The sequence below is a fragment of the Lygodium microphyllum genome, chromosome 1, assembly GCF_053477565.2.
Source record: "Lygodium microphyllum isolate KBCC chromosome 1, Lygodium_microphyllum_v1.1.10, whole genome shotgun sequence".
NCBI lineage: Eukaryota > Viridiplantae > Streptophyta > Polypodiopsida > Schizaeales > Lygodiaceae > Lygodium > Lygodium microphyllum.
Genome location: NC_141135.1, coordinates 61,980,856 through 62,004,492, shown reverse-complemented (window position 1 = coordinate 62,004,492; position 23,637 = coordinate 61,980,856). Strand labels below are relative to the sequence as shown.

At 41.7% G+C, this 23,637-nt stretch overlaps 1 protein-coding gene across 2 annotated transcripts; it reads left to right on the top strand.

Moving 5' to 3' along the window:
* The first annotated feature begins 19,839 nt into the window (after positions 1 to 19,839).
* Positions 19,840 to 22,831, top strand: LOC148041183 (nuclear transport factor 2-like). 2 transcript variants are annotated; one of them, XM_087677467.1, is made up of 11 exons: positions 19,840 to 20,028; positions 20,141 to 20,190; positions 20,390 to 20,533; positions 20,651 to 20,954; positions 21,137 to 21,384; positions 21,506 to 21,674; positions 21,767 to 21,888; positions 21,965 to 22,027; positions 22,111 to 22,177; positions 22,254 to 22,397; positions 22,483 to 22,831. In XM_087677467.1, the coding sequence occupies exons 2-11, from the start codon at positions 20,146 to 20,148 to the stop codon at positions 22,494 to 22,496; spliced, it is 1,320 nt and encodes a 439-aa protein (XP_087533593.1). In that variant the 5' UTR covers positions 19,840 to 20,028; positions 20,141 to 20,145; the 3' UTR covers positions 22,497 to 22,831. The 2 variants fall into 2 exon arrangements, with proteins under 2 accessions (XP_087533593.1, XP_087533584.1); XM_087677458.1 differs by having other exon boundaries at positions 22,254 to 22,831.
* Positions 22,832 to 23,637: the final 806 nt, after the last annotated feature.

The window sequence follows — 23,637 nt, the reverse complement described above, 5'->3', positions numbered from 1 at the left end:
GAAAATTGAAGAGCCATGAAAGGAATTATGCTACCCACGATTTGGAGCTGTTGGCTGTCATGCATGCTCTCAAACTTTGGAGACATTACTTGCTAGGTGATAAATTTTTGTTAGTAATGGACCACAAGAGTCTTAACTGGATTTTCATCCAGAATGAGCTCAATATGAGGCAACGTCGATGGATCGAAGTGCTGGAAGAATATGATTTTGAAATCAAATATAGACTTGGAAAAGAGAATATAGTTGCTAATGCACTCAGTCGCAAGGCATTTCTAAATTCTCTCATTTTGCAAGATCCATCAACAGTAAGGTCTCTAGCAACAAAGGTATCAATGCCAAACAACCCGATTCTTGAGCTAGGAAAAGAAGGGGCATATCATGATCCAATCTATTAAAATATGCTAAGGAAGATCCCCATCAAGGATCAAGACCCGAAGCTAAAGACGAAGTATCAAGAATTCTCCATCAGTAGTGGGCTTGTCTACATTAGGATAAGATTATGTATCCCTGCAAGCCAAACTCTCAAGCAGAAGATACTGTGGAAAGCCCATGACTCCCCTTTCTCAGGACATCCTGGTTATGCCAAGACCCTTAATGCGGTCAGGAAGAGCTATTATTGGGAAAGGCTCAAGGAAGACATACTCAAATATGTCACGGAATGTTTGTCTTGTCAACAAATTAAGGCAGAACATGTTAAAATGCATGGGAAATTGCAACCACTTGACACTCCACAAATGAAATAGGAGTTCATTTGTATGGACTTCATTGTTGGCTTACCCCAAGTTCAGGGAGGATATAACTCTATTATGGTTATAGTAGATATGCTCACCAAGGTCGCACATCTCATCCTGTTCAAGACGAACTATATTCATCAAGGAAATATTCAAGCTTCATGGGTTACCCAGAAGAATAATTAGTAATCATGACTCTCTTTTCACATCACAGTTCTAGAGGGCTATCTTTGAGGCTATGGTACTCAACCCTATTTCAGTACAGCTTACCATCCCCAAATTGATTGTCAAACAGAACGAGTCAATCAAGTCATTGAAGATATGTTTAGGGCATATTGTTGTTGCGAACCCAAAAAGTGGATTCGATACTTACCACTGGTTGAGTTTGCCTACAATGCTTCTTGCCAACAGAGTATTCAGATGACCCCTTTCCAAGCATTGTATGGGCATGGTTGTTGTACCCCTTCGAACTTCTTACATCCAACTTTGAGGATAGAAGCTTCAAGACAGATGCTGGAAGACATGGATGATCAAATCAAATCAATAAGACAAGACATCCAAGCTGCCAAGGATAGACAGAAGGCTTACGCTGACTTGAAACGGTAAGACATATCCTTCGTCGAAAGTGATATGGTCTTCATACAGAAGGCTTACCCCCAGGTCTTCTCGAGATGAGGACATCTCGATTCCTCTAAGGGGGAGAGGATGTAATAGCCCCCCCACCCCCCATGAGAAACCCTCCTTTCTATTCAAATCTTTAATAAAAAATTTACTCTCTCCCCCTGCCGACAGCATGGCAGGGAGAGAGAGAGAGAGAGGGAGTAAGTAAAAGAAAAGGGGGGGCATGCAGCCCCGGAGGTGGAGGGGTGGCAGCTGTTAACAGCTGTCTCCTCCCCCATAAGCCACCTCCTCCCCCCCTCTACAAAAGGAAGCCCCCCTCCCTTGTGGCCCTGAACAACGCCCTCCCCCCTCCCTCGTCGACGGACAGTAGCCCCCCCTCGCCGTCTGTAGCAAAAACCCCTTCCCCTCTCGGTGATTAGAAAAAAAAACCCCCCTCCTCATCATCCTCACAAGAGAGAGAGAGAGAGAGAGAGAGAGAGAGAGAGAGAGAGAGAGAGAGATAGAGGGAGGGAGGGAGGGAGAGAGAGTGAGTGAGTGAGAAGAGAGAAAGAGGGAAGTTTCTCGGAGTTCTTCTCCCCCCTCTTAAGGGGAGGTCACACACCCCTCTATCATTTCCGAATATACACCCCTCCCCTTCATTATCCTTTCTCTACTCAACGAGAGGCGGCGAGAAATTTGCAAAGGAGAGTGCGAGAATTTTATCACTCTTACATGCGTCTTCGAGTAGTTCCACAAGGATGGCCAGAAACCTTGCAAGTGTGGTTGGTGGTTCGAATCAAGACAGCACCGCAACCACGAATGGTCGATCATCGAGCATAAACACCATTGGAATCAAGACTTCACTCCCAACCCAAGTTGTTCTATTATTAAAACATAGGTTATAATTATCGTGGTGAAAATAATAGTCACATGCATCACATTAATTGCGTGTTTGATAATTTCCTAGGTATGAACTTAGTTGTGATGTATGTAACAAACAAGATAATTTCTGTTGTAAGATGACATCATAATAGGTGAAATTGATTAGATAATTGCATCGTAAATTACCAAAAACGTCTTGCATGAATTCTTGCATTAACTACATTGTTCCTTGCACAAGTTCTTGCTTAAGATGTATTTCAGAGGACATTGAAAGAAACAAACTGCATCTCCATATCGCAAGAAGGATTCTAAGGTACATGTAATAATCTGCAGAAAAGATTAAAGTGCAGCTAGACTCATACAATGATCACATAAAGTTAGATCACTCAAGAAGGTTATAGATCATGTAAATAATTACCTAGAGGATAATGTTAAGATTGCATGCATAGAAATTACCTTCGCATGTGTGGCATAACATAACACATGGATTATATCAAAATTGCAAGCATTGAAATGAAGGCATGGCATTACGTTGCGTGCATTAAAGTCCTTGGGAAAATTCAACGTTATTTCTAATTTACCAAATGGGACTGAGATCCATGGGACCCATGTCAAAGTCCTTGGTGGCTTCAAGAGGGATAGGTAAAAGCTTAAGTGCCTGTGAGTATTATTAAGAGGGCTTAAGAAGATTATACTTAAGACGGAGTAGGAACTATTCTAAATAGAACCATCTTGACCAGCAATGGTCAAGGGGATAGACACTCTCGATCAATTAAGATCAAAGATAAAGGTACATAGGTACTCTGAGGGATCTAGGGGATAACCAGGAAGTTGACCAACCGAGGACGTCGGGGTGTCCATGATCTACTTTACAAGGAGACCTAAGGTAAGGACAATTAGCGATGGTAGGGTACAAACCCTAACCCAAAGGAAAAGGGAAAACAAGCAACCTAGCTTGCCAAGGCCCTGGAATCTCGCCAAGTCGCGAATGATCCAGGATTGAATGCTAGGAGCATTTGGAAAAAAGGAATCACACCTTAGTAGTTGGTCATACGAACGACCACCGTAATGATCGTGATTGTAGACTTAGATACATTGTTTGAACTTCTTTGCTCAAGGAACTAATTCAAGGTGAAACACTTAATGCTTCAGGTTAAAAGCCTGGAGGGAGAGGCAGGTTCACTTACCTCCAACTCTCTGCCTAGCCCTATCCAAGGGGGTTGCTAGCCGTGCCGGGTATATGGACCGAACCTGCTGCGAGAGGTCTCTCTGTGTGTGCTGCTTGGAGCAAGAGAACGCTTGGGTGCCAGGGGAGGCTCTGACTATAAATTCCTTTCCTCCAGATCCCACACAAGAGGCTGACGTGACTCGAGATGGGATCTCAAGGCTTGTGTACTAGTCGACGGGTGGAACTTGGAGCAACAATCTTGTTGATTTGCTGGGATAGCCTTCGGGCATGATGTTTGATGTATTCCGAGACTATGATAAATAAAGATCACATATTTGAAAAAGGAACTTGCTTGACATTGTTTTTGTGTCAATGCCTAAGTTACGTGAAGGAACATGTGTTTAAATTGATTAATTAAGGAAGCTGCTTTTGCATGTCAAACATAATGTGGTAGGTAATTAGATAACTAAGCAAACCAAGGAAAGTGCATTGAACGTGACTTGGGTCCGTCCTACGGAAGGGTGGTACCGGCTAGCTGGGAACTCTTCTCAAATGACATGAAAACGATATTGCAAAGACCCTAGAGTCAGTAGGGTTAGAACCCCGATTTATGCTGTTTTAGGGGAGCGGAATGGGACTATGCCTTATGGATAGAGAGGTCGATCTTTGTATCCCTCTCGTTTCCCATTCTCCATGAACCAAGTGCAGCATAAATCCGCTTCGACTCTGTTGTTTCTACTCAAAGTGGGTTGTCTGGAGCTCGACGCTAGCTACTTCCTCGAGACTTTGTTGATAGGAAAGAAACCCTGACTTCAGGTCGATCCTAAGTGGGAACGGCCGGATACTTCCGCTCAGGGCAGACTCGGGAAGACCTAGATCGCAAAACCTATGACATTCCTTGCGAGTGCCAGGTGGCGCTTTCTAGACTCTTCCCGATGGGCTGCTAAGACGTGTCCCACAGGTGGACGAGCGAACATGTAATAGTTGGTATCAGACGGAACCAACGAGATCGAAGGATTACAAGGGAACTTAATGAAGGAAAAATAAAGGGAATAAGGGGATAAACAGGGGAAGGTGAGTAGAATAGAGCAGTGTTTTCTATTGAAAACATTTCTTTACTCACTTATGGATGCTGGGTTGTAGAGTCATGAAGCATGGAGCAAGTTCTTGGTGTTCCAGGTCATGTTCATGACTGCAATGCATGCTTCGAATTATCGTCAGAGGCTTAGCATGATGAATATTATGGACCGCATTTATAACCCTTCGCCCCTGTATGCGGAGCAGAGATGGACGGGAGACTCAACATAGCAACCCACTGACTCGCGTACCTTCGGACCAACTTGAAGACAATCAAGTGGATGGAGGATTTAAAGATCGTGAAACTGTTCATCTTTGTTGAAGCACGTGTACACGCAACTTTGCACGTTAGCGGTCGACAAGTCAAGGAGAATAAGTATGTTTATGAAGAGGTGACCCTGGTAATCTCTGCTCACAGGATCAAAGTGTTAGGGCACTATGAGAAGAACGGGTATCAAAGGAAGGGATGCCCCAAGCTTTCTATGACTTACCGTTTCCTGAAAATCCATGACTCCACTCCATATTATTATTCTATCCATGTAGCTAATTGTAATACAATCCTATTTTTCCCAAACAGATGTATCAATTAGCATGTCCTACTTATCCAAAATAAATGTACTCAAGGGGTTATGCCTTCATGAATAAATAAGACTTTTTACAATTATCTATCTTGATCATAAATGTTAACTGAGGTGTTGAGTGATTAAATCACTTGACTAAAAAGTTGTGTTAGTCATATTAACGTATATGGGAACGTATGGTAAGATGTTAACATAAAGAATCTTATTGTTCAGATGCAACCCCAAGTGCAGGTTCCAAATCCGACTCCTACACTAAGTCCAGTTGTGGTTTAAGAGAAGAAGTTACTTCTCAAACAAATTAAGCCACCCGAGTTTGATGGCAAGGGAAGTATTGTTCAAGCCGAGACACCGAGATCTGGATTGAGTCCAGGGAGGACTATTTTGAGGGAGCAAAAACTAAACCTGTTAGCCAAGCCATGCTCGCCAAACTTAAGCTTATAGGCAAAGCGAGACTTTATGGAAACAGTGGTGTAGAGATCAAGTGATCTCGAAGGGGAGAGTCACTTGGGATAAGCTTAAGGAAGCTGTGCGACAGAGGTATTTGCCACGTGCCTACCGCACACAAAAGATGAATGAATTCTATGACTTGAAGTAGCTAGGATTATCCCTTGAAGCATATTATTCGAAGTTTGTTTCACTCCTAAAGTATGCACCCCCAATGGATATGACACAACAGGTGTCAAAATTCTGTGTTGGGTTGAATCCACCCATAAACACTCGATTGGAATCAATGCACCCAATGGACCTACAAGACACACTCATTCAAGCAGCTCCAATAATATAGGAGGTGCAGACCAAACCAAGGTATGATAGGATTTGACCTTAAAAAGATCAGAATAAGGGTATGTCAAGGGCTCATACTAAGAGAGTACAGGGTCAAAATCAGGGCCAAAGAAAGAAAGCTAGGGCCAATGCTATCAACAACTTTGTTCCAATGCAAAGCAATGATCGCAACCCACGTTGCTTTCATTGCAACGAGCCCGGACACTTCAAGAGGGAGTATCCCAAGCTTGGTAGAGGGCATCGTGAGGGCCAATTTCAAGGTCAAAATAGAGCCGCTCATGGCCAAGGAACCACCGTTATGGCCAGAGGGAGAACCTCCAATTTCCAACAAGGAGCTAGACAATGAAGAAGATCCATCCATGGATGCTGACATTGAGAGGGCAACGATTCATGCCACTCTTCACAAAAAGGGTCCAAATCACCAATTCTCGGTGATTCAAACTCCATCAGAATATCAAGGTAAAAGCTTCAAAACCCTGATTGACTGTGGCAGTACACATTCCTTCATCTCACCAATCTGTGCAAAAAGATTAGGGATAGCCACAATAGATGCACCTACTTTACTTGTGGAATTAGCAAATGGTCATGAGGTCACTTGTACTAGGCAAACTGCTAAGGTGAAATTCCTACTGGGTGGGAAGCCAGCTTTTGTGAGATTCAGGGTAATGAACCTAGGTGTCCATGAATGTTTACACAGAATGGATTGGCTAATACCCAATGATGCCCACATCCACTGTGGGAAGGGCCAAGTCTCCTTCCAAAATTTAGAAGGGAAACTAGTCACGGCTCAAGGTGAGGCTGGTAAGCCAAAAATACAGTTGGCAAAAGCAACACGGATAATAAAAGGTATTCAAAAGGGCCTACCTGTCTATCTAATTAAACTGAATAAATTAGATCAGAATCTGGAATCTGGAGAAGAACCTTCATGGTTAAAGGAATACATAAACGTATTCCCTAAAGATCTGACGGAACTTCCTCCCCAAAGGGAAGTGGACCACGAAATCAAACTTGTGCCAAGAGCTGCACTGGTCGCAAAGAGGCCGTATGAGATGTCCATTCCAGAAGCTATCGAACTAAAATAGCAACTCAAGCAATTGTTCGATCAAGGCTACATCTGTCCTAGCAGTTCACCATAGGGAGCTCCAGTGCTGTTCCAAAAGAACAAAGATGGAACGCTTCACCTATGCATTGACTACAGAGGGTTGAATCAAGCAACCATAAAAAATAAATACCCCATTTCAAGAATAGATGAATTATTTGACTGTCTTCAAGGAGCGAAGATCTTCTCAAAGATAGATCTCAGATCTGGATATTATCAGATAAGGATAAAAGAAGAAGACATCCCGAAGACTGCATTTAGTACAAGGTATGGACACTTCGAATTCCTAGTGATGTCATTCGGGCTGACGAATGCTCCTACTATCGTCAACAGGTTAATGCATGATATTTTTAGGCCCTATCTTGATGACTTCGTACTTGTCTTTTTTTATGATACCCTAGTCTACTCAAAATAGGGAAAGGATCATGAACCCCAACTTCGCATTGTTCTTGAAACAATGAGAGCACACAAGCTTTATGCCAAGAAGAAGAAGTGCACATGTTTTTAAGCAATAGATTGAATATTTGGGATTCATTGTATTAGCAGAAGGAATTTCAGTAGATCCAGCTAAGGTTAGAGACGTTCTGGAATGGCCAACACCAACTTCTGTCAAAGAAATACTAGTTTTCTTGGGTTGATAGGATGGTACAAAATTTTCATCAAAGATTATGCTTTGATTGCGGCACCTCTGAGACTGATCTACTAAAGAAGCAAGTAGCAATTGTATGGTCACCTATTGAACAGACGAGCTTTGACAAACTAAAGCAAAGTTTAGTATCAACACCCATCATGAAACTTCCTGATCTTAGTAAGGAGTTTGAAGTGGTAACTGATGCTAGTGCACTTGCTTTAGGATGTGTACTTATGCAAGAAGGTCATCCCATAGCATATTCTTCAAGAAAATTAAAGAGCCATGAAAGGAATTATTCTACCCATGATCTGGAGTTGTTGGCTATCATGCATGCTCTCAAACTTTGGAGACATTACTTGCTAGGTGATAAATTTTCCTTAGTAACGGACCACAAGAGTCTTAAATGGATTTTCACCCAGAATGAGCTCAATATGAGGCAACATCGATGGATCGAAATGCTAGAAGAATATGATTTTGAAATCAAATATAGGCCTGGAAAAGAGAATGTAGTTGCCGATGCACTCAGTCGCGCAAGGCATTTCTAAATTCTCTCATTTTGCAAGATCCATCAACAGCAAGGTCTCTAGCCACAAAGGTATCAATGCCAAACAACCCGATTCTTGAGCTAGCAAAAGAAGGGGCATATCATGACCCAGTCTATCAGAATATGCTAAGGGAGATCCTCATCAAGGATCAAGACCCCCGAAGCTAAAGACAAAGTATCAAGAATTCTCCATCAATAGTGGGCTTGTCTACTTTAGGACAGGATTATGTATCCCCGCAAGCCAAACTCTCAAGTAGAAGATATTGTGGAAAGCCCATGACTCCCCTTTCTCAAGACATCCTGGTTATGCCAAGACCCTTAATGTGGTCAGGAAGAGCTATTATTGGGAAAGGCTCAAGGGAGACGTACTCAAATATATCACGGAATGTTTGTCTTGTCAACGAATTAAGACAGAACATGTTAAAATGCCTAGGAAATTGCAACCACTTGACACTCCACAAATGAAATGGGAGTTCATTCGTATGGACTTCATTGTTGGCTTACCCCAAGTTCAGGGAGGATATAATTATGGTTGTAGTAGATATGCTCACCAAGGTCGCACATCTCATCCCTGTCAAGATGAACTATAAAGCTTCAAACATCGGAAGATTATGCATCAAGGAAATATTCAAGCTTCATGGGTTACCCATAAGAATCATTAGTGATCGTGACTCTCTTTTCACATCACAGTTCTGGAGGGCTATCTTTGAGGCTATTGGTACTCAACTCTGTTTCAGTATAGCTTACCATCCCGAAACTGATGGTCAAATAGAACAAGTCAATCAAGTCATTGAAGATATGCTTAGGGCATACTGCTGTCACGAACCCAAAAAGTGGATTCAATACTTACCACTGGTTGAGTTTGCTTACAATGCTTCTTGCCAATAGAGTATTTAGATGGCCCCTTTCCAAGCATTGTATGGGTATGGTTGTCGTACCTCTTCGAACTTCTCGGATCCAACTTTGAGGGTAGAAGCTTCAAGAAAGATGCTGGAAGACATGGATGATCAAATCAAATAAATAAGACAAGACATCCAAGCTGCCAAGGATAGACAAAAGGCTTACGGTGACTTGAAATGGCAAGATAGATCCTTCGTCGAAGGTGATATGGTCTTCATCCGTGTATGCCCTAAAAAGAGTTCACTGTCCTTGGGAGAGTATAATAAGCTAAGTCTGAGGTATTGTGGACCTTATAGGATCACCAAGTGCCTAGGGCCTAATGCTTACTGACTACAGCTGCCCGCAACTCTAAAGATTCATAATGTATTCCACGTTAGCCTATTGAAATAGTATCTACCTAATCCGAATCATGTACTTGATTATCAGCAAATTGTAATGCCTATCCAAGGAGTCCTTGAGCTACGGCCTAATAGAATCCTAGATGTTAGGGAGAGGCATTTGAGATCAAGGACCTTGAGAGAATACCTCATCCAATGGAAAGATTATCCAAAAGAGGTTGCCACTTGGATGGACGAGAATACTCTCAACCAACAATACCCCCAGGTCTTCTCGAGATGAGGACATCTCGATTCCTCTAAGGGGGAGAGGATGTAATAGCCCGCCCCCCCCCCCCCCCCCCTTTCTTTTCAATTTTTTTTAAAAAAAATTTACTCTCTCCCTCTCTCCCCTGCCGACTGCATGGCAGGGAGAGAGAGAGAGAGAGAGAGAGAGAGAGAGAGAGAGGGAGTAAGTAAAAGAAAAGGGGGGCATGCAGCCCCCCAGGTGGAGGGGTGGCGGCTGTTAACGGCCATCTCCCCGCCCCATAAGCCACCTCCTCCCCCCCTCTACATAAGGCAGCCCCCCTCCCTCGTGGCCCTGAACAACGCCCTCCCCCTCCCTCGTCGATGGACAGCAGCCCCCCCGGTCGTCTGTAGTGAAACCCCCCTCCTCCTCATCATCTTCAAGAGAGAGAGAGAGAGAGAGAGAGAGAGAGAGAGAGAGAGAGAGAGAGAGAGAGAGAGAGAGAGAGAGAGAGAGAGAGAGAGAGAGAGAGAGAGAGAGAGAGAGAGAGAGAGAGAGAGTGTGTGTGTGTGTGTGTGTGTGTGTGTGTGAAGAGAGAAAGAGGGAAGTTTCTGGGAGTTCTTCTCCCCCCCTCTTAAGGGGAGGTCACACACCCCTTTATCATTTTCAAAGATATACCCCTCCCCTTTCTTATCCTTTCTCCACTCAAGGAGAGGCGGTGAGAATTTTGCAAAGGAGAGTGCGAGAATTTTATCACTCATACACGCGTCTTCGAGTATGGCTCTGAAGCGTAGTTCCACAAGGATGGCCAAAAACCTTGCAAGTGTGGTTGGTGGTTCGAATCAAGACGGCACCGCAACCACGAATGGTCGATCATCGGGCGTAAACATCGTTGGAATCAAGACTTCACTCCAAACTGAGGTTGTTCTATTATTAAAACATAGGTTATAATTATCATGGTGAAAATCATAGTCACATGCATCACATTAATTGCGTGTTTGATAATTTCCTAGGTATGAACTTAATTGTAATGTAGCAATATGGACGTTCTACACGTCCTAGTCAATGGTCCATAACATTGTCATAATGACACAATTTCTAGTCCACATGGCTCATGCATAGAACTGTTCATGGAGCACAATGATTAACTTTGTTAAGTGTTACTTTTAGTCCTCAGAATATGAAGAGTCATGGAATTGTGTACATATCTCTCTCCAAAGTAAGAGAATCTGTAAGTCTATACTTATTGGCATTGAACATGTGTGTTGATCCTCTAGTTATAAAATGTTAAAGTAACTTGCAATGTCAACAAAATGGAGAAAATCAAATATGAACCTAAATTTTAGGCCACATAGTGTCAATGTACTTAGTTTTAGCACAAAGTCACAAATTGCACTTCAACTACAACAAAATTTCCAAATGCAAAAACCAAATTAAGGGATTTTAGGAACCACAATCACTTGTGACACTTGCATAGATCGCATATGGACCAACATATTACTACAATTATGTTAGCCTTAAATTCTTTTTGACATTTTGTTGTTTTTAATGATGTGATGCTTCTTGGCAATTTATTGGGTACCCTCACAATGTCGTATATGGAAGGGCAAGATATCCACTTGTTTGTCCTTGTGATTTTATCACCTTGTTTTTGGTCGTTTTCAATAATGTGATGCCATTTGGCAATTTATTTGATATGTTCACAATGCCTAATATGTGGAAGAGCAAGATATCCATTGGTCCACGATGAGAATCGAACACAACATCTCATGATGCAACACATCCTAACACCTTGATAGGGCTACTCTGAATGTTGTCGACTAACGTTCGTGAGAGTAGGAGATATAAAAACCTTCAATGAAAATTATTGAAGGGATGTTCGATGGATCAGATTTACATGTGCTAATTATTTTCTATAATTAAAAGTTTTGGGCTACTTTGAATGCTATTGGTGTTTAACATTCGTGAGAGTAACGGATACAAGGCCTTTAACATAAAATGTTGAAGGGATGTTTGTTGGATCAAATACCACAAGATGTGAAGCATCTCGTGTTTGGTTGGGTGGGCAGGCAAGTGTGTTGCACATGCTACGTGGCAGTTGTGAAAGGTTTTGCAGGGGGTCCACATGCACCACATGGTCCTTTGCAAAACTTTTCGTCAATCTATACTACATTATTATTTGAGCTACAGGTTCGGGAAAGTGTCGAAGCACCACAGTGCTCCCGAACCTAGCTCCCAAACCAAACCAAAGTGACCATTTATGTCACATGATTGGGGGCAAAAGGAAAGGTAAGTGACCATTTATGCCACATGATTGGGGGCAGAAAGAAGAAAACGTGGTCTCCTTCCACCACCTTCTCTTCTCCTCTCACTCTCACTCGCACGGGACATGAGGAGGCAGGCCAGGCAACAGGTCAGTCCTCTCTTTTGCTCTCTCTCTCTGGGCATTTTTGTGTTCTCTCTCTCTCTCTCTCTCCACTGCTGGTTAGTCCTCTCCACGCTGCCCGTCATATATCTCTCTCTCTCTCTCTCTCTCTCTCTCTCTCTCTGCCACGCCTGTCAGTCATATCCATGCTTCTCGCTGCCTGTCATATCCATGCTTCTCTCTCTCTCTCTCTAACGACTTCTCTCTCTCTCTCTCTCTCTCTCTCTCTCAAAGTGTTAATATATATATTTTTGGAGATGATTGTTTATATGTTTCATTGCAGCCAACGTATGGGCTCTAATAGAATGAATGTGCGAAAAATGAAAGAGATGGCAAGGGGACAAGAGATGCATGTTGCTAAATGTACAAGAGCTACAAAGATTCGAAGAAACAAGAGGGCTACTTCAGGTGCTTCGGACTTTAAAAACCTTGAGGCCAAGATGAATGAGTTGATGGAAATGTAGACAAGTTTATGTGCACATGTTGATAGTGCACTTGCCATGTACTCAATGGATTTTCATGAACAGGCTAAAGGTCTGTATGGTGTTGTGTGCGAAACAAAGCACACCCATGGTGTTCTCCAGCAAGTGTCGACTGATTTGGATGGTGAAGTAAGGGCACTTTCAGTAATTATTTCTGAGACAAGCAGATTAATGAATCTATTGGTGAATGATATGTGGGCTTCAGTTTGGGGGCTTGGAGATGACCACGAACCTATGATCTGCTAGAGGGGTTGTCGTTGCCGTTCTTGCAGTTTCAAATAAATGTTAGTAGGTTTAATGCTTTGTTGCAACAATTGAGCCGTCAGATGAACGGTCACATCTGAGGAGACTATATGTGTAACGGATGTGTTGTGGAAGGATCTCTTTGTATAACACAAGAATTACTTAAGTTGGAACTTATAGGTTTGGATTGTCTTACGTATTTTAAAGTGTGTGGACTAGCACTTTTTTTTGATAATATATGCTTCCTTTTTGTAAAGCCTACGTGGAATGTGCTAAGATGTGTAACACTTTTGATATAACAAAGCGTATTTGAGTAAAATGTATTGAGTGTGTATGACATGATGTCTCTTTCTTGATATTTACATGGAGCAGATTTGATAGTCCAATGATGGTTGGTATATTTAGATTTGATATATTGCGTGCATCGAATGTACACAACACATTTAGTTTTGAAATCAAACCAGGCCTTTGATAAAGTGTATTGATAGTCATTTTTGCGGTTGCATGTTTACTTTCTTTTGTTAGTTAATTGAAATGGATTAATTGTGCATGTGTTTATTACCAAGGTTACTTCTATCTTAGCAACCAGGCTCTCTCTATCTCTCTCTCTTTGTCTAATGGGCGGGTGCAACATCTTTGTAGACAGATACATCGGCTGGGTTGTAGGCACTAACTCAAATATGATGGCAGTGGTTTTGTGTCTTGATATTTAATATTAATATTTAGATATTTAAATATTAAATGTGTCTATATGTTGATAACAGGTTTTGTGGCCAACTAATCAATATGGGGTGTTCGCATCGAGCAATTGGCAGAGACTATGTGTTGCATGTTTGTAGGGACATGCTTACATCCACGAGGTATGAGCGACGGCATGTTGCTAGATTCACGGCTCGGAAAGGGATTTTAGATCGTGGTAGATCCATTCGTAGAGATATTGAAAACTTTACGTTCCATTAAGAGATTCTAAGTGGTCATCATGAACTAGGCCAACCACAGTTTGGTATAGATGTGGCTAATGTTTTGCCATCACCGGATAGAATCATTAGGGGATTTCAAGCCCCATGACAATTTGGTGTGGATTTGATGAATGCTTTGCGATCAGTGGGTGGTTGCAGTGGTCTTAATCATATGATTTTCGAGTCACACGTTAATAATGTTTCAATGTTTAAGTGCTAACATGAGGGAAATCTTAGTGGAGTGGTTTGTGAGAGTGTGTCTCGCCGCGTTGAATTTGTAAATGGGGATAATGAGCCAGTTGAACAGCATGTTGGTTTAGATTTTGGAAATCACCACAATATGGAAAATTCCATGGCTAATGAGTCACGTGTTCATAATATTGCTGTTTTTAATCCCCAAAGTGGTGGATTGTGCTCCATTTTAAAAGCTTTGCCTGCAACAAACGTTCACCCAGCAACGTCAATACTACTATTTCAAGAGCCGAATGTGCATTCCATGGGGAGTCTTTGTGTGGTGTGTGAAAGGTGTTTAGCTAAGTTGTGGAGATACGAGACTCGAGTGCAAGGGTCGATTTTGTTTGGAAGGCATTGTTGTTGAAATGGAAAAGTAACGTTGCCACCATTGCAACATCCACCACGGCTATTACATGATTTGTTGCATGGTATGCACCCTCAGAGTAGGATATTTAAAAATAACATATGAGCATACAACAGTGCTCTTGCATTTGTATCGCTCAGAGCTAATGTTGATGAGATACCTATTATTGGGAATGGTTATACTTTTAGAGTGCATGGCTCTGTTTATCACCATATAGGTACTTTGCTTCTTGATGTGCAGCGTCAAGAAAGGCCAAGATTTGCACAACTCTATGTTTATGATACCAAGCATGAGTTGCTTAACTCTATGTTTATGATACCGAGCATGAGTTGCTTAATAGGTTGGGGGTAATGCATGATTTATTACCAAATTTGCTAGGGGAGCTTCAATGTATGATGCATCGACACAACATATATGCACATGCTTTTAGGTATGTGGGTTTGCAATTGCAAAATAATCCCGTGCAAGAACTAATAATGACTATTTTTTGTGTTCAAAGAAACAATAAACAATACTTTGCTCTTGCAGCAAGGTTGCAGCTATCATGCCAGGGCAGGGTGATGAGGGTACTCTTGATCATCGGGATATTCATGTTTACACTTAGGGAGGTCGATGTGTTGCTATTTCAAACTTGCATAGAGCATATATGCCAATGCTATATGTCCTCCTTTTTCCTATGGGAGATGATGGTTGGCATGTAAAGGTTCCCTATAGTAATGTTAGTATTCCTGTTAACATATATGAATTGTCCAATAAAAATTGTGTTAGCCAGATGCAGTTTTATGCATTCCGTCTTCAAGTGCGCGAAGATACTAAGGTGTGCATATTGCGTGCTGGTCGACTATTGCAACAATTTATTGTTGATGCTTATTGTAGTATAGAGTAGTGCAAGTTAACTTGGTGTTGCCAGAATCAATCAGTGTTGTGATCAGAGGCCTACAAAGGCTTGATAGACATGGTGGGGGCAAACGATGATGGGCCAATGCAGATTGTTGGTGCCTTTGTTGGCAAGATGATAGTTTTAACGTCGTCATTCACATGTGGGCCAAGGCACATGTATCAATTATATCAGGATGCCATGACTATAGTGTGATGTAAGGGAAAACCTAACCTTTTTATAACAATGACATGCAATCCAAAGTGGTTGGAGATAACTAATTCTTTATTCCCTGAGCAAAGTGCTTATGACCGTCTGGATTTGATTACTCGCGTGTTTCATAAAAAGCATGCTAATTTAATGTATACGTTGTTGCGGAAGGATCTCTTTGGAAAGGTTGCATGCTATGTTATTGTGATTGAATTCCAAATGAGGGGCTACCACATTCTCATACTTTGCTAATTTTAGAGCCGTCTTTTAAACCTTCTGAAGCATGTCACTATGATAGACTGGTTTGTGCTGAGTTGCCCAATAGAGTTAAGTTTCCAGCCTTATTTGAGACAATTTCAAAGTGCAACATTCATGGCCCTTGCGGAGGATTGAACCCAAAGAGTCCCTATATGGACAAGGATAGATGTACTAAAGATTACCCGCAAAAATTAGTGGGCATGACAACGGTTGATAGTTCTGGCTATCCCATTTATCGAAGACGAGATGATGGAAACTCCGTGATCATGAATGGTAATGTTATTGATAATCAATGGATCGTTCCATATAATCCATTCTTGAGTAAGAAATACAATGCACACATAAATGTGGAGGTGTGCTCGACAATTGCGGCTATTAAGTATTTGTATAAGTATGTGTACAAGGGGCATGATCGTGAAACCGTAAAATTTTCTATTGGGGTTGATTCAGTCCGGAATGGTGGCGATGTTCATGAGGTGGACAAGATACAAAGTTATTTGGATGCACGATATGTTTCTGCCTCAGAGGCATGTTGGGGGATCTATTATTATGCATTGTACGATGAAAAGCCTGATATACAACGTTTTACAGGTACACTTACCTGGTGAGAACTATGTGGTGTTTCAAGATACAGATAGTATACCAGATGTTGTGTGGAATGAAGACCTCCAGAAAACTACTCTTACTGAATGGTTTGTGTACAACCGCATTCATCCAGAGGCTAGGACTATTCGCTATCAGGACTTTCTAGTGTATTGGGTGTGGAATGCACGACATAAGATGTGGACTAGAAGGAAGCGTGGGAATACATGTGGTCGGATGTATTTTGTGGCACCTACATGTGGTGAGCTCTACTATTTGTGGATGCTTTTAACAGAGTGTCGGGGATGTACTTCTTTTGAAGACTTGCATATTGTTAATAGTGTGATCTATGATACTTTTAGGGATGCTTGCATTGCAAGGGGCATGCTGGAGAGCGATGGTGAATATGTTGTTTGCTTAGAAGAAGCTGCCTATGTGCAAACTGGTGCTCAACTCCGAACTTTGTTTGTTGCAATTTTGGTCTTTTGTGAGCCAGCTCGACCTGGCCATCTATGGGAAAGATTTTTTATGCCAATGGTAGAGGATGTCATGTATAGATTGCAGCTACAGAACGTGCACGCCTCTCTTGGTGTCCTGCAGCATGAGGCATCTAACATGGCTTTGTTGCATCTGCAAGACCTTTTACATCATGTAAGATGAAGACTCTGTGATTTTGATGGGTTGCCTAAACCTCATCAACCAAACTCACAACTGCAATGCTGACCCTCTTTTGCAAGATGAATATGCATACAACATATCGGAACAACATAGGGTTTCTGAATCCATGGAGGGAATGTTGAATGAAGGACAAAGAATTGCCTTTAGTGCAGTCATGGATGCTGTTGATACAAGTACTGGGGATGTATTCTTTTTGGATGGTCCTGGTGGGTCTAGGAAGACTTTCCTATACAAATGTTTACTTGCGAAGGTACGCAGTGGTGGTCGTATAGCGTTGGCAATAACATTATGTGGCATTGCTGCCTTGCTTTTGCCAGGTGGTCGTACAGCTCACTCGTGGTTTAGAATTCTAGTAGAATTAAATAATCGATCCACTTGCAATATTCCTATTCAAAGTGATCTTGCTCGGTTATTGAGACAAATGAGCCTTATTTTGTGGGATGAGGCTCCTATGACCCATCGATATGCCTTCGAAGTGGTTGATAGAACTCTAAGAGATGTTATGAGCTGTGATAAGCCATCTGGTGGAAAAGTTGTTTTGTTTGGGGGGGATTTTAGACAGGTCTTACTGGTTGTGGTAAAGGAAACATGTGAGGATATTGTTAATATCCTTGGAGGTGGATTTCCTCCTCATTTATTACTGCTGAAGATAAATGCATCTATTATTCTTCTTAGAAACCTAAATCCAAGAAGGGGTATGTGTAATGGTACGCGATTGATATGTAGAGCTTTCAATAGAAAAGTGATAGATGCTTAGATAATAACAGGGGCAAATGTGGGCGAACGAGTTTCTATTCCCCGGATTACTTTTGTTTCGAATGCTACATAATTGCCATTTACTATGAAGCGGAGATAGTTTCCCATCCGATTGGCATTCGCTATGACAATCAACAAGTCACAGGGGCAGACTTTGTTCATTGTTGGGCTTTATCTAAAGGCATCAGTATTTACACATGGTCAGCTGTATGTTACATTTTCAAGGGTAAAATCTTCGCATGGTGTGAAAGTGCTATTGGGTGAAGAGGATGGGGATATGACCACAAACATTGTATACAAGGATGTTCTTCGAAAGGTGTAGTAATGTGCATTGCTTTCTTTGCGGAGATGTAGTTATTGACGACCATGTAGGGACATAGGTTTTGCATATATGTGAATTGCTCTCTGTTGCTTTCTTTGTGGAGATATAGTTATTGATGACCATGCAAGGACGCTGGTTTTGCATATGTGTGAATTGCTCTCTATGCCCTGTTTGGTTGGCATATACTCTCTTGGAAGTATATTTTTTTCATATTTCACTATTCATTTAACTTTTGCAGATGCCTATCCTAGAGTGACACTATTACCCAGCTTCTGACTATCAAAAGGAGCTACAGTGCACATTACTCACTGTAGCTCTTGATGATATCATTAGAAGGACACTTGCAAGAGTCATCGAGCGTTTATATGATGATGTTAATATCGACATCAAGCTCCCAATTTTTATTAAAGTTGTACATTGTGGATACACGCAATGTTTTCGGGTGCATATGTATGAGGTTGACCATAAGAAGAGATTTCAACACTCTCGTATTGATAAGATATCGAGGCATTGGTTCAAGTATGGGTTCAAGGATTTGGGTTGTTTTGTGACGCTGCATCAACGTTTGTCAATACCTACGGAGTGGTTCACAAATGTTTGACCAAGTATTATTATAGTTAGGATGGAATGATCTTTGTTAGTTATTTCACGTACTTATATTGTAATTTTTATTCTAACGCAGGTGGTAAAGAGAGAGGTAGGACCGTTGCATTGCCCATGCGATTACCAATGGAAACTGTAGGATCGTTCCCTGCTTCGCCTTCATATATTTTGCTCAAGGAGGAGGATTTTGTTAATGATTCCTTAAAGAAAAGGAAGCTTTCTTTTCCATTAGGCATCTTGGAGACATTGTCTTTTTTTGTTGGCATCAGCCATTTGCCTATGGTACTTGGAAACACGTCGGTGCCTTATGCTTGGCCTTTGTGGCTTCATTTTGACTAGGTCTCCTATAGAAATTCTTTTTGTGGTGCTTGGTCTTTGTCTCAATTATGACCCGTTTTAGTGTAACGTTGTTGTTTCACGTACTTATATTGTGATTTTTGTTCCAATGCAGGTGGTAGGACCGTTGCATCGCCCATGAGATTACCAATGGAAACTATGGGATCATTCCCGGCATCGCCTTCTCATGTTTTGCTCAAAGAGGAAGATTTTGTTAATGATTGCTCAAAGAAGAGGAAGCTTTGTTTCTATTAGGCATCTTCGAGACGTTGTCATCTTCGAGACGTTGTCTTTTTTTGTTGGCATCGGCCATTTGCCTATGGTGCTTAAAAACACTTGCGTGCCTTATACTTGGCCTTTGGGGCTTTGCTTTCACTAGGTCTCTTATAGAAATTCTTTTTGTGGTACTTGGTCTTTGTCTCGATTATGATCCATTTCAGTATTACGTTGTTGTTTCTAATTATCGTGTGTGCAAGCATATGATTGCTTACATTGATGTCGAGTGGAATGTTTGTAAGTATGGTGCATGGAAGAGATTGTTTCTATGTCTGGCATTTTGTGTTACAAATTTTTTAAACTACTTTTAGTTTTAAGTTTGGTGTGTGTGTGTGAGACAGAGAGAGAGGGTGCTGAGAGAGAGAGAGAGAGAAACCATATTGGAAATGGAGAGGGGAAATAGGAGGGAGAAAGAGGAGAAATGGATTATTGAGCGAATTCGCATGCCGCTTTGTTGCGAAGCGCACACGGAACGCTAGTATATATAAAAGACAGAACATAGAAGATTACATGGGTTTATTGTTTGTTAGGACTAGAAGTTTTTATGAATTTTAAAGCTTTAAAAAATTGAGGCTTGAAATGTTCTTCTCAAAAATTGAAGCTATGTTTTTGGAGAAATTTTCATTTTTTTGGGTGGGAGTTTTTGCTTTAAACTTCTGGCTTGGGACAAAAGTTAATCTCTTTTGACACCAAACTGGCTTTGGTGAAAGAGAGAGGGAGAGAGAGAGACGGGGCTTCAGGAAGGCGGAACGGGGGCGCCATCGCCTGCCCCTTCTTCGTTGCTGTTCTTCCATTGTCGCACTACTAATCGTCGTCATCATCATCATCTACTGCGCATCTCCGTCTTCCCCGTTATTGCCCCACAGGTACAACCCCTCACATTCAACCTCACATGCTTGACCTCTCACATTCCAGTTTGAAAAAAAGGAAAAAATCATTTTGCGTTTTGGTATCATATTCAATCTTGCCTGGATGCAGGATCCATGGCGGCCCAGCAGGGGACTACTCCGTCCGCACCCGCCAGCATTGTGAGTTCGATGGCCTCTTTCATATGATTTCCTCGGTTGTAGCTTTTGCTAGGTTTTGATTCTGGCTTATTGTTATCGATTTTCCGTGTGTTTGTTTCAACTACTGCCCAGACAACCTTGCGTGTGCCTGCTTGTACCAAATGGAATTTCATGTCGCTGTATCTTAACAGTTCGAAGTCTTTTCCTCCATGTTTCTCAGGTCGGCAATGCTTTTGTGATTCGATACTACAACATACTTCATCAATCTCCGCATTTGGTCTATCGTTTCTACACTGACAGCAGTAGGCTTTCCAGAGCAGAAGCATGGCCTAATGCCACCGTCGACTCTGTCACAACACTAGGGGTAGGTTTTGTGGCTCCATTCAAACTCATCCTATCTTCATATCACAAGCTATGCAAGTAAAGATTTAAGGTTGTTAACTTTTTGAGGTCCTGAATGATTGAAAATTTATAATTTCAGGGTATTCATGAGAAGATCATGTCTTTGAAATCTGGTTCAACCCGAGCAGAGATTATGAGTGTAGATTCCCAAGAGTCTCTGGCTGGAAATGTCTTAGTCATGGTAACTGGTGCCTTGTACAGTGCCAATGGTGTAAAGCGGACTTTTGTGCAAACATTTGTGCTTGCGCCACAGGACAAAAGCTACTTTGTTGTAAATGACATGTTTAGGTATCTAGATGGAGATAGAAAGATAGGCCAGCCAGCCTCACCACTAGATGATGTTCCTGATGTATCAGATGCCATACTGGCAGAGTCAGATGAAGGTATCTTACAACTTCCATTTAGGTTGGTCTACATTTAACAACATAGTTAAAATTATCAGGAGCCATCTCGTTGTTTTGGTTTTTCTACAAGTCTCTAATTGTCTAAAGATCTGGAGTGGCAGAGGGCAAGATTTCTTCTTGCCTTCAATTGGTTCTCAGTTTGTGGGGACTGGGTTTTGTAGGACTTGTTGAAGCAATCATTCAACCTGAAACACAGAGTGCTAAGTACCCCTCTCCAGAAGTGCATGAGCAAAATGTTGCATCACATGACCATGAATCCTCAGAGAATGCAGAGGTACCTATAGCGGAAGGTGCAGAAGATAATTCAGGGGCACAACAGGTAATAGTCTCCCTTGCAGAGACAAAGGAAGTTCAGGTGTCAGCTGAGGAGATGCTGGAAGATGCACCCAAAAAGTCCTATGCTTCAATAGTGAGTTTCTTTTCTCTTCAGATTGCCGACAGCATTTAATCACACTACTTCTGTATGTGAGTAACTTATACAAAGTATTGCCGCTTACTTGTACTTGAATTCTGCTCCATTCGAATTCCAGCTGAGGGTGCAAAGTTCCAAAGTCATGCCCACTCATACTGAGCGTACAGCGTCATCTGTTTCCCATCTTGAGCGTTCAACCTCATTGACCACAACCTCACAAGCTACGTCACAGCTCTCAAATGGCATAGGTTCTTCACATGATAATACAGATTCTCTTGAAGCTGAAGGTTTGCCTTGATACTTTTGTGGATAGATTTGGGTCATTAGCAAGGTCTCTTTTTGCTGAAATATTTTACACTGCCAACTCCATGGATTACAGGTGACAGTAGGGCTGTGTATGTCAAAAATCTTCCTCTCAATGTGACAGTTTCTGAACTGGAGGTGGAATTCAGCAAGTTTGGGCAGTTAAGAGCAGGGGGAGTGAACCTTCGAAATCAAAAGGTATTGCTATTTCCTGGTTGCCCTTTTGGGCATCCTCAGCTTGCTTTTGGATCTGATTGCAATTTGTCTGTAACAGGCAGGTGTTTGTTTTGCTTTCATTGACTTTGAGGATGCAAGCGCAGCACAAACTGCAATAGAGGTAATGTATGAGTTTTCTCAAGAGCAGTCTGTTGAAATGACTGTTGGTTGGTGGCTTAGGTTAGCTAAAGCTTGTTTTTACAGGCTTCGCCAATAAGCATGGGAAGTAGATTGGTACACATCGAAGGGAAGAAAGTGAATCTGACTCGAGGTAATATATATTTTGAAAGGTGTTAATAGTAAAGGCTTTTAGGGTTGCAGCTAACTACTGGACTTTACTATTCCAGCTGGAAGGGGACGGTTTATTCAAGGCAGGGGCTATCAAAACGATGTTGCTCGAGGACGTGGTTACTTCAACAGTCGTGGTATGGGCAGGGGTGCATCAGATGTAGACAAGGAGTTTGGTAGGGGTCGTGGAATGTCGGGTCGAGGTGGGTATGGAGGAAATATGTATTCTTCAAATGTATCAAATTCAAGCTACTCATACCGTGCGCTGGATGCTCAAAATGGCAATAGTTTTCGACCAGTAAGGCGAGGAGCAAGGAATGAAATGGGTCGGAATGTGTCATTTGCTCGCAACGACATTGCTGTGGCAGCTGCATAGGAGTTTCATATCAAGTGTAGAGATACTTCTCCTTGAGTAGTATGCATTTACTCAGCTATCAAAAAATTGCCAATAGACACTACAGAATGGACATTTGTTGATTTACAGAAAACCCTTATTTTGGGTTTCAAGGTTTAGGCAGTCAAACAGTAGAGGTGACTGAAGGCCAATGGCGAAATGCCAGCAGTTTTGTGGCTGTTCTGTAGACAAGCTTCCCTGCTCTTGGGGTCCTATTAACAGAAAATGCGTTTCCTATATTAACATTCTTGTCATGGTTATTTGTGCAGTTTACTGTCCATTGATGGCTCAGCTATTTTTGTTATACATTGGACATTGCCTGCATCTCCTGGAGTTGGATAGGTGTATGAATATATAGATTATATCATTGTAAGCACTGGCCTAACTGTTGTTGGAGATGTCACATGGTATTATAAGTATTTGCTGAAGATTGGTTAGCTGACTTAAGAGTATGCTACACTTTTGGAGATGGAGGATGAAGAACTCACCTTATTGTTGAAATCTTGTAACGAGGGATTTGCTACAAGACTTGGGACTACCTATACTTGTTCTGAGTCAGTATTCTCTTTTCAAAAAGATTTTGTGATCTATGCAGAAAAGAAAACCACACCTGAGTTACATTCAGAGGTTCAGGAATTTATGTTCTAGTAGTGTTAACCTGCTGGATGACGCCTAGCACAACAAAGACCCTCCTCATGTCACAGTTAAAGACTGTCAGACTTCTCAAATTGATGAGTGTAGAGATTGAACATGCACATGAACTCAGACCCAATAGACAATAGAGACAATGGAGTAGAAGGCAGCAAAAATCACAGCCATCACCATAGTAAGGGGCAAGCAAGCTAGGCACACTTTGTCATGCTGAGCAAGTATTTTAGTTTGTATATGTGGGTGCTGTTGATATAGACAGACTACTTAACAGGAGCTATATCTCTGTGCTTAGCTAACACTTACGCTGTGTACATTTTGGTATTTCCGACCAATCAGACTATGCTGTAGTTGTGTACATTTTCATTGTTCCAACCAATGAAATAATTGGTTTTTCTTGG

Coding starts and splice junctions, on each gene's coding strand:
- LOC148041183 (XM_087677458.1), top strand. CDS start 20,146: ATGGCGGCCCAGCAGGGGACTACTCCGTCCGCACCCGCCAGCATT. Junction 20,955..21,136: donor ACTGGCAGAGTCAGATGAAG/GTATCTTACAAC, acceptor TGGGTTTTGTAG/GACTTGTTGAAGCAATCATT. Junction 21,675..21,766: donor AGATTCTCTTGAAGCTGAAG/GTTTGCCTTGAT, acceptor CATGGATTACAG/GTGACAGTAGGGCTGTGTAT.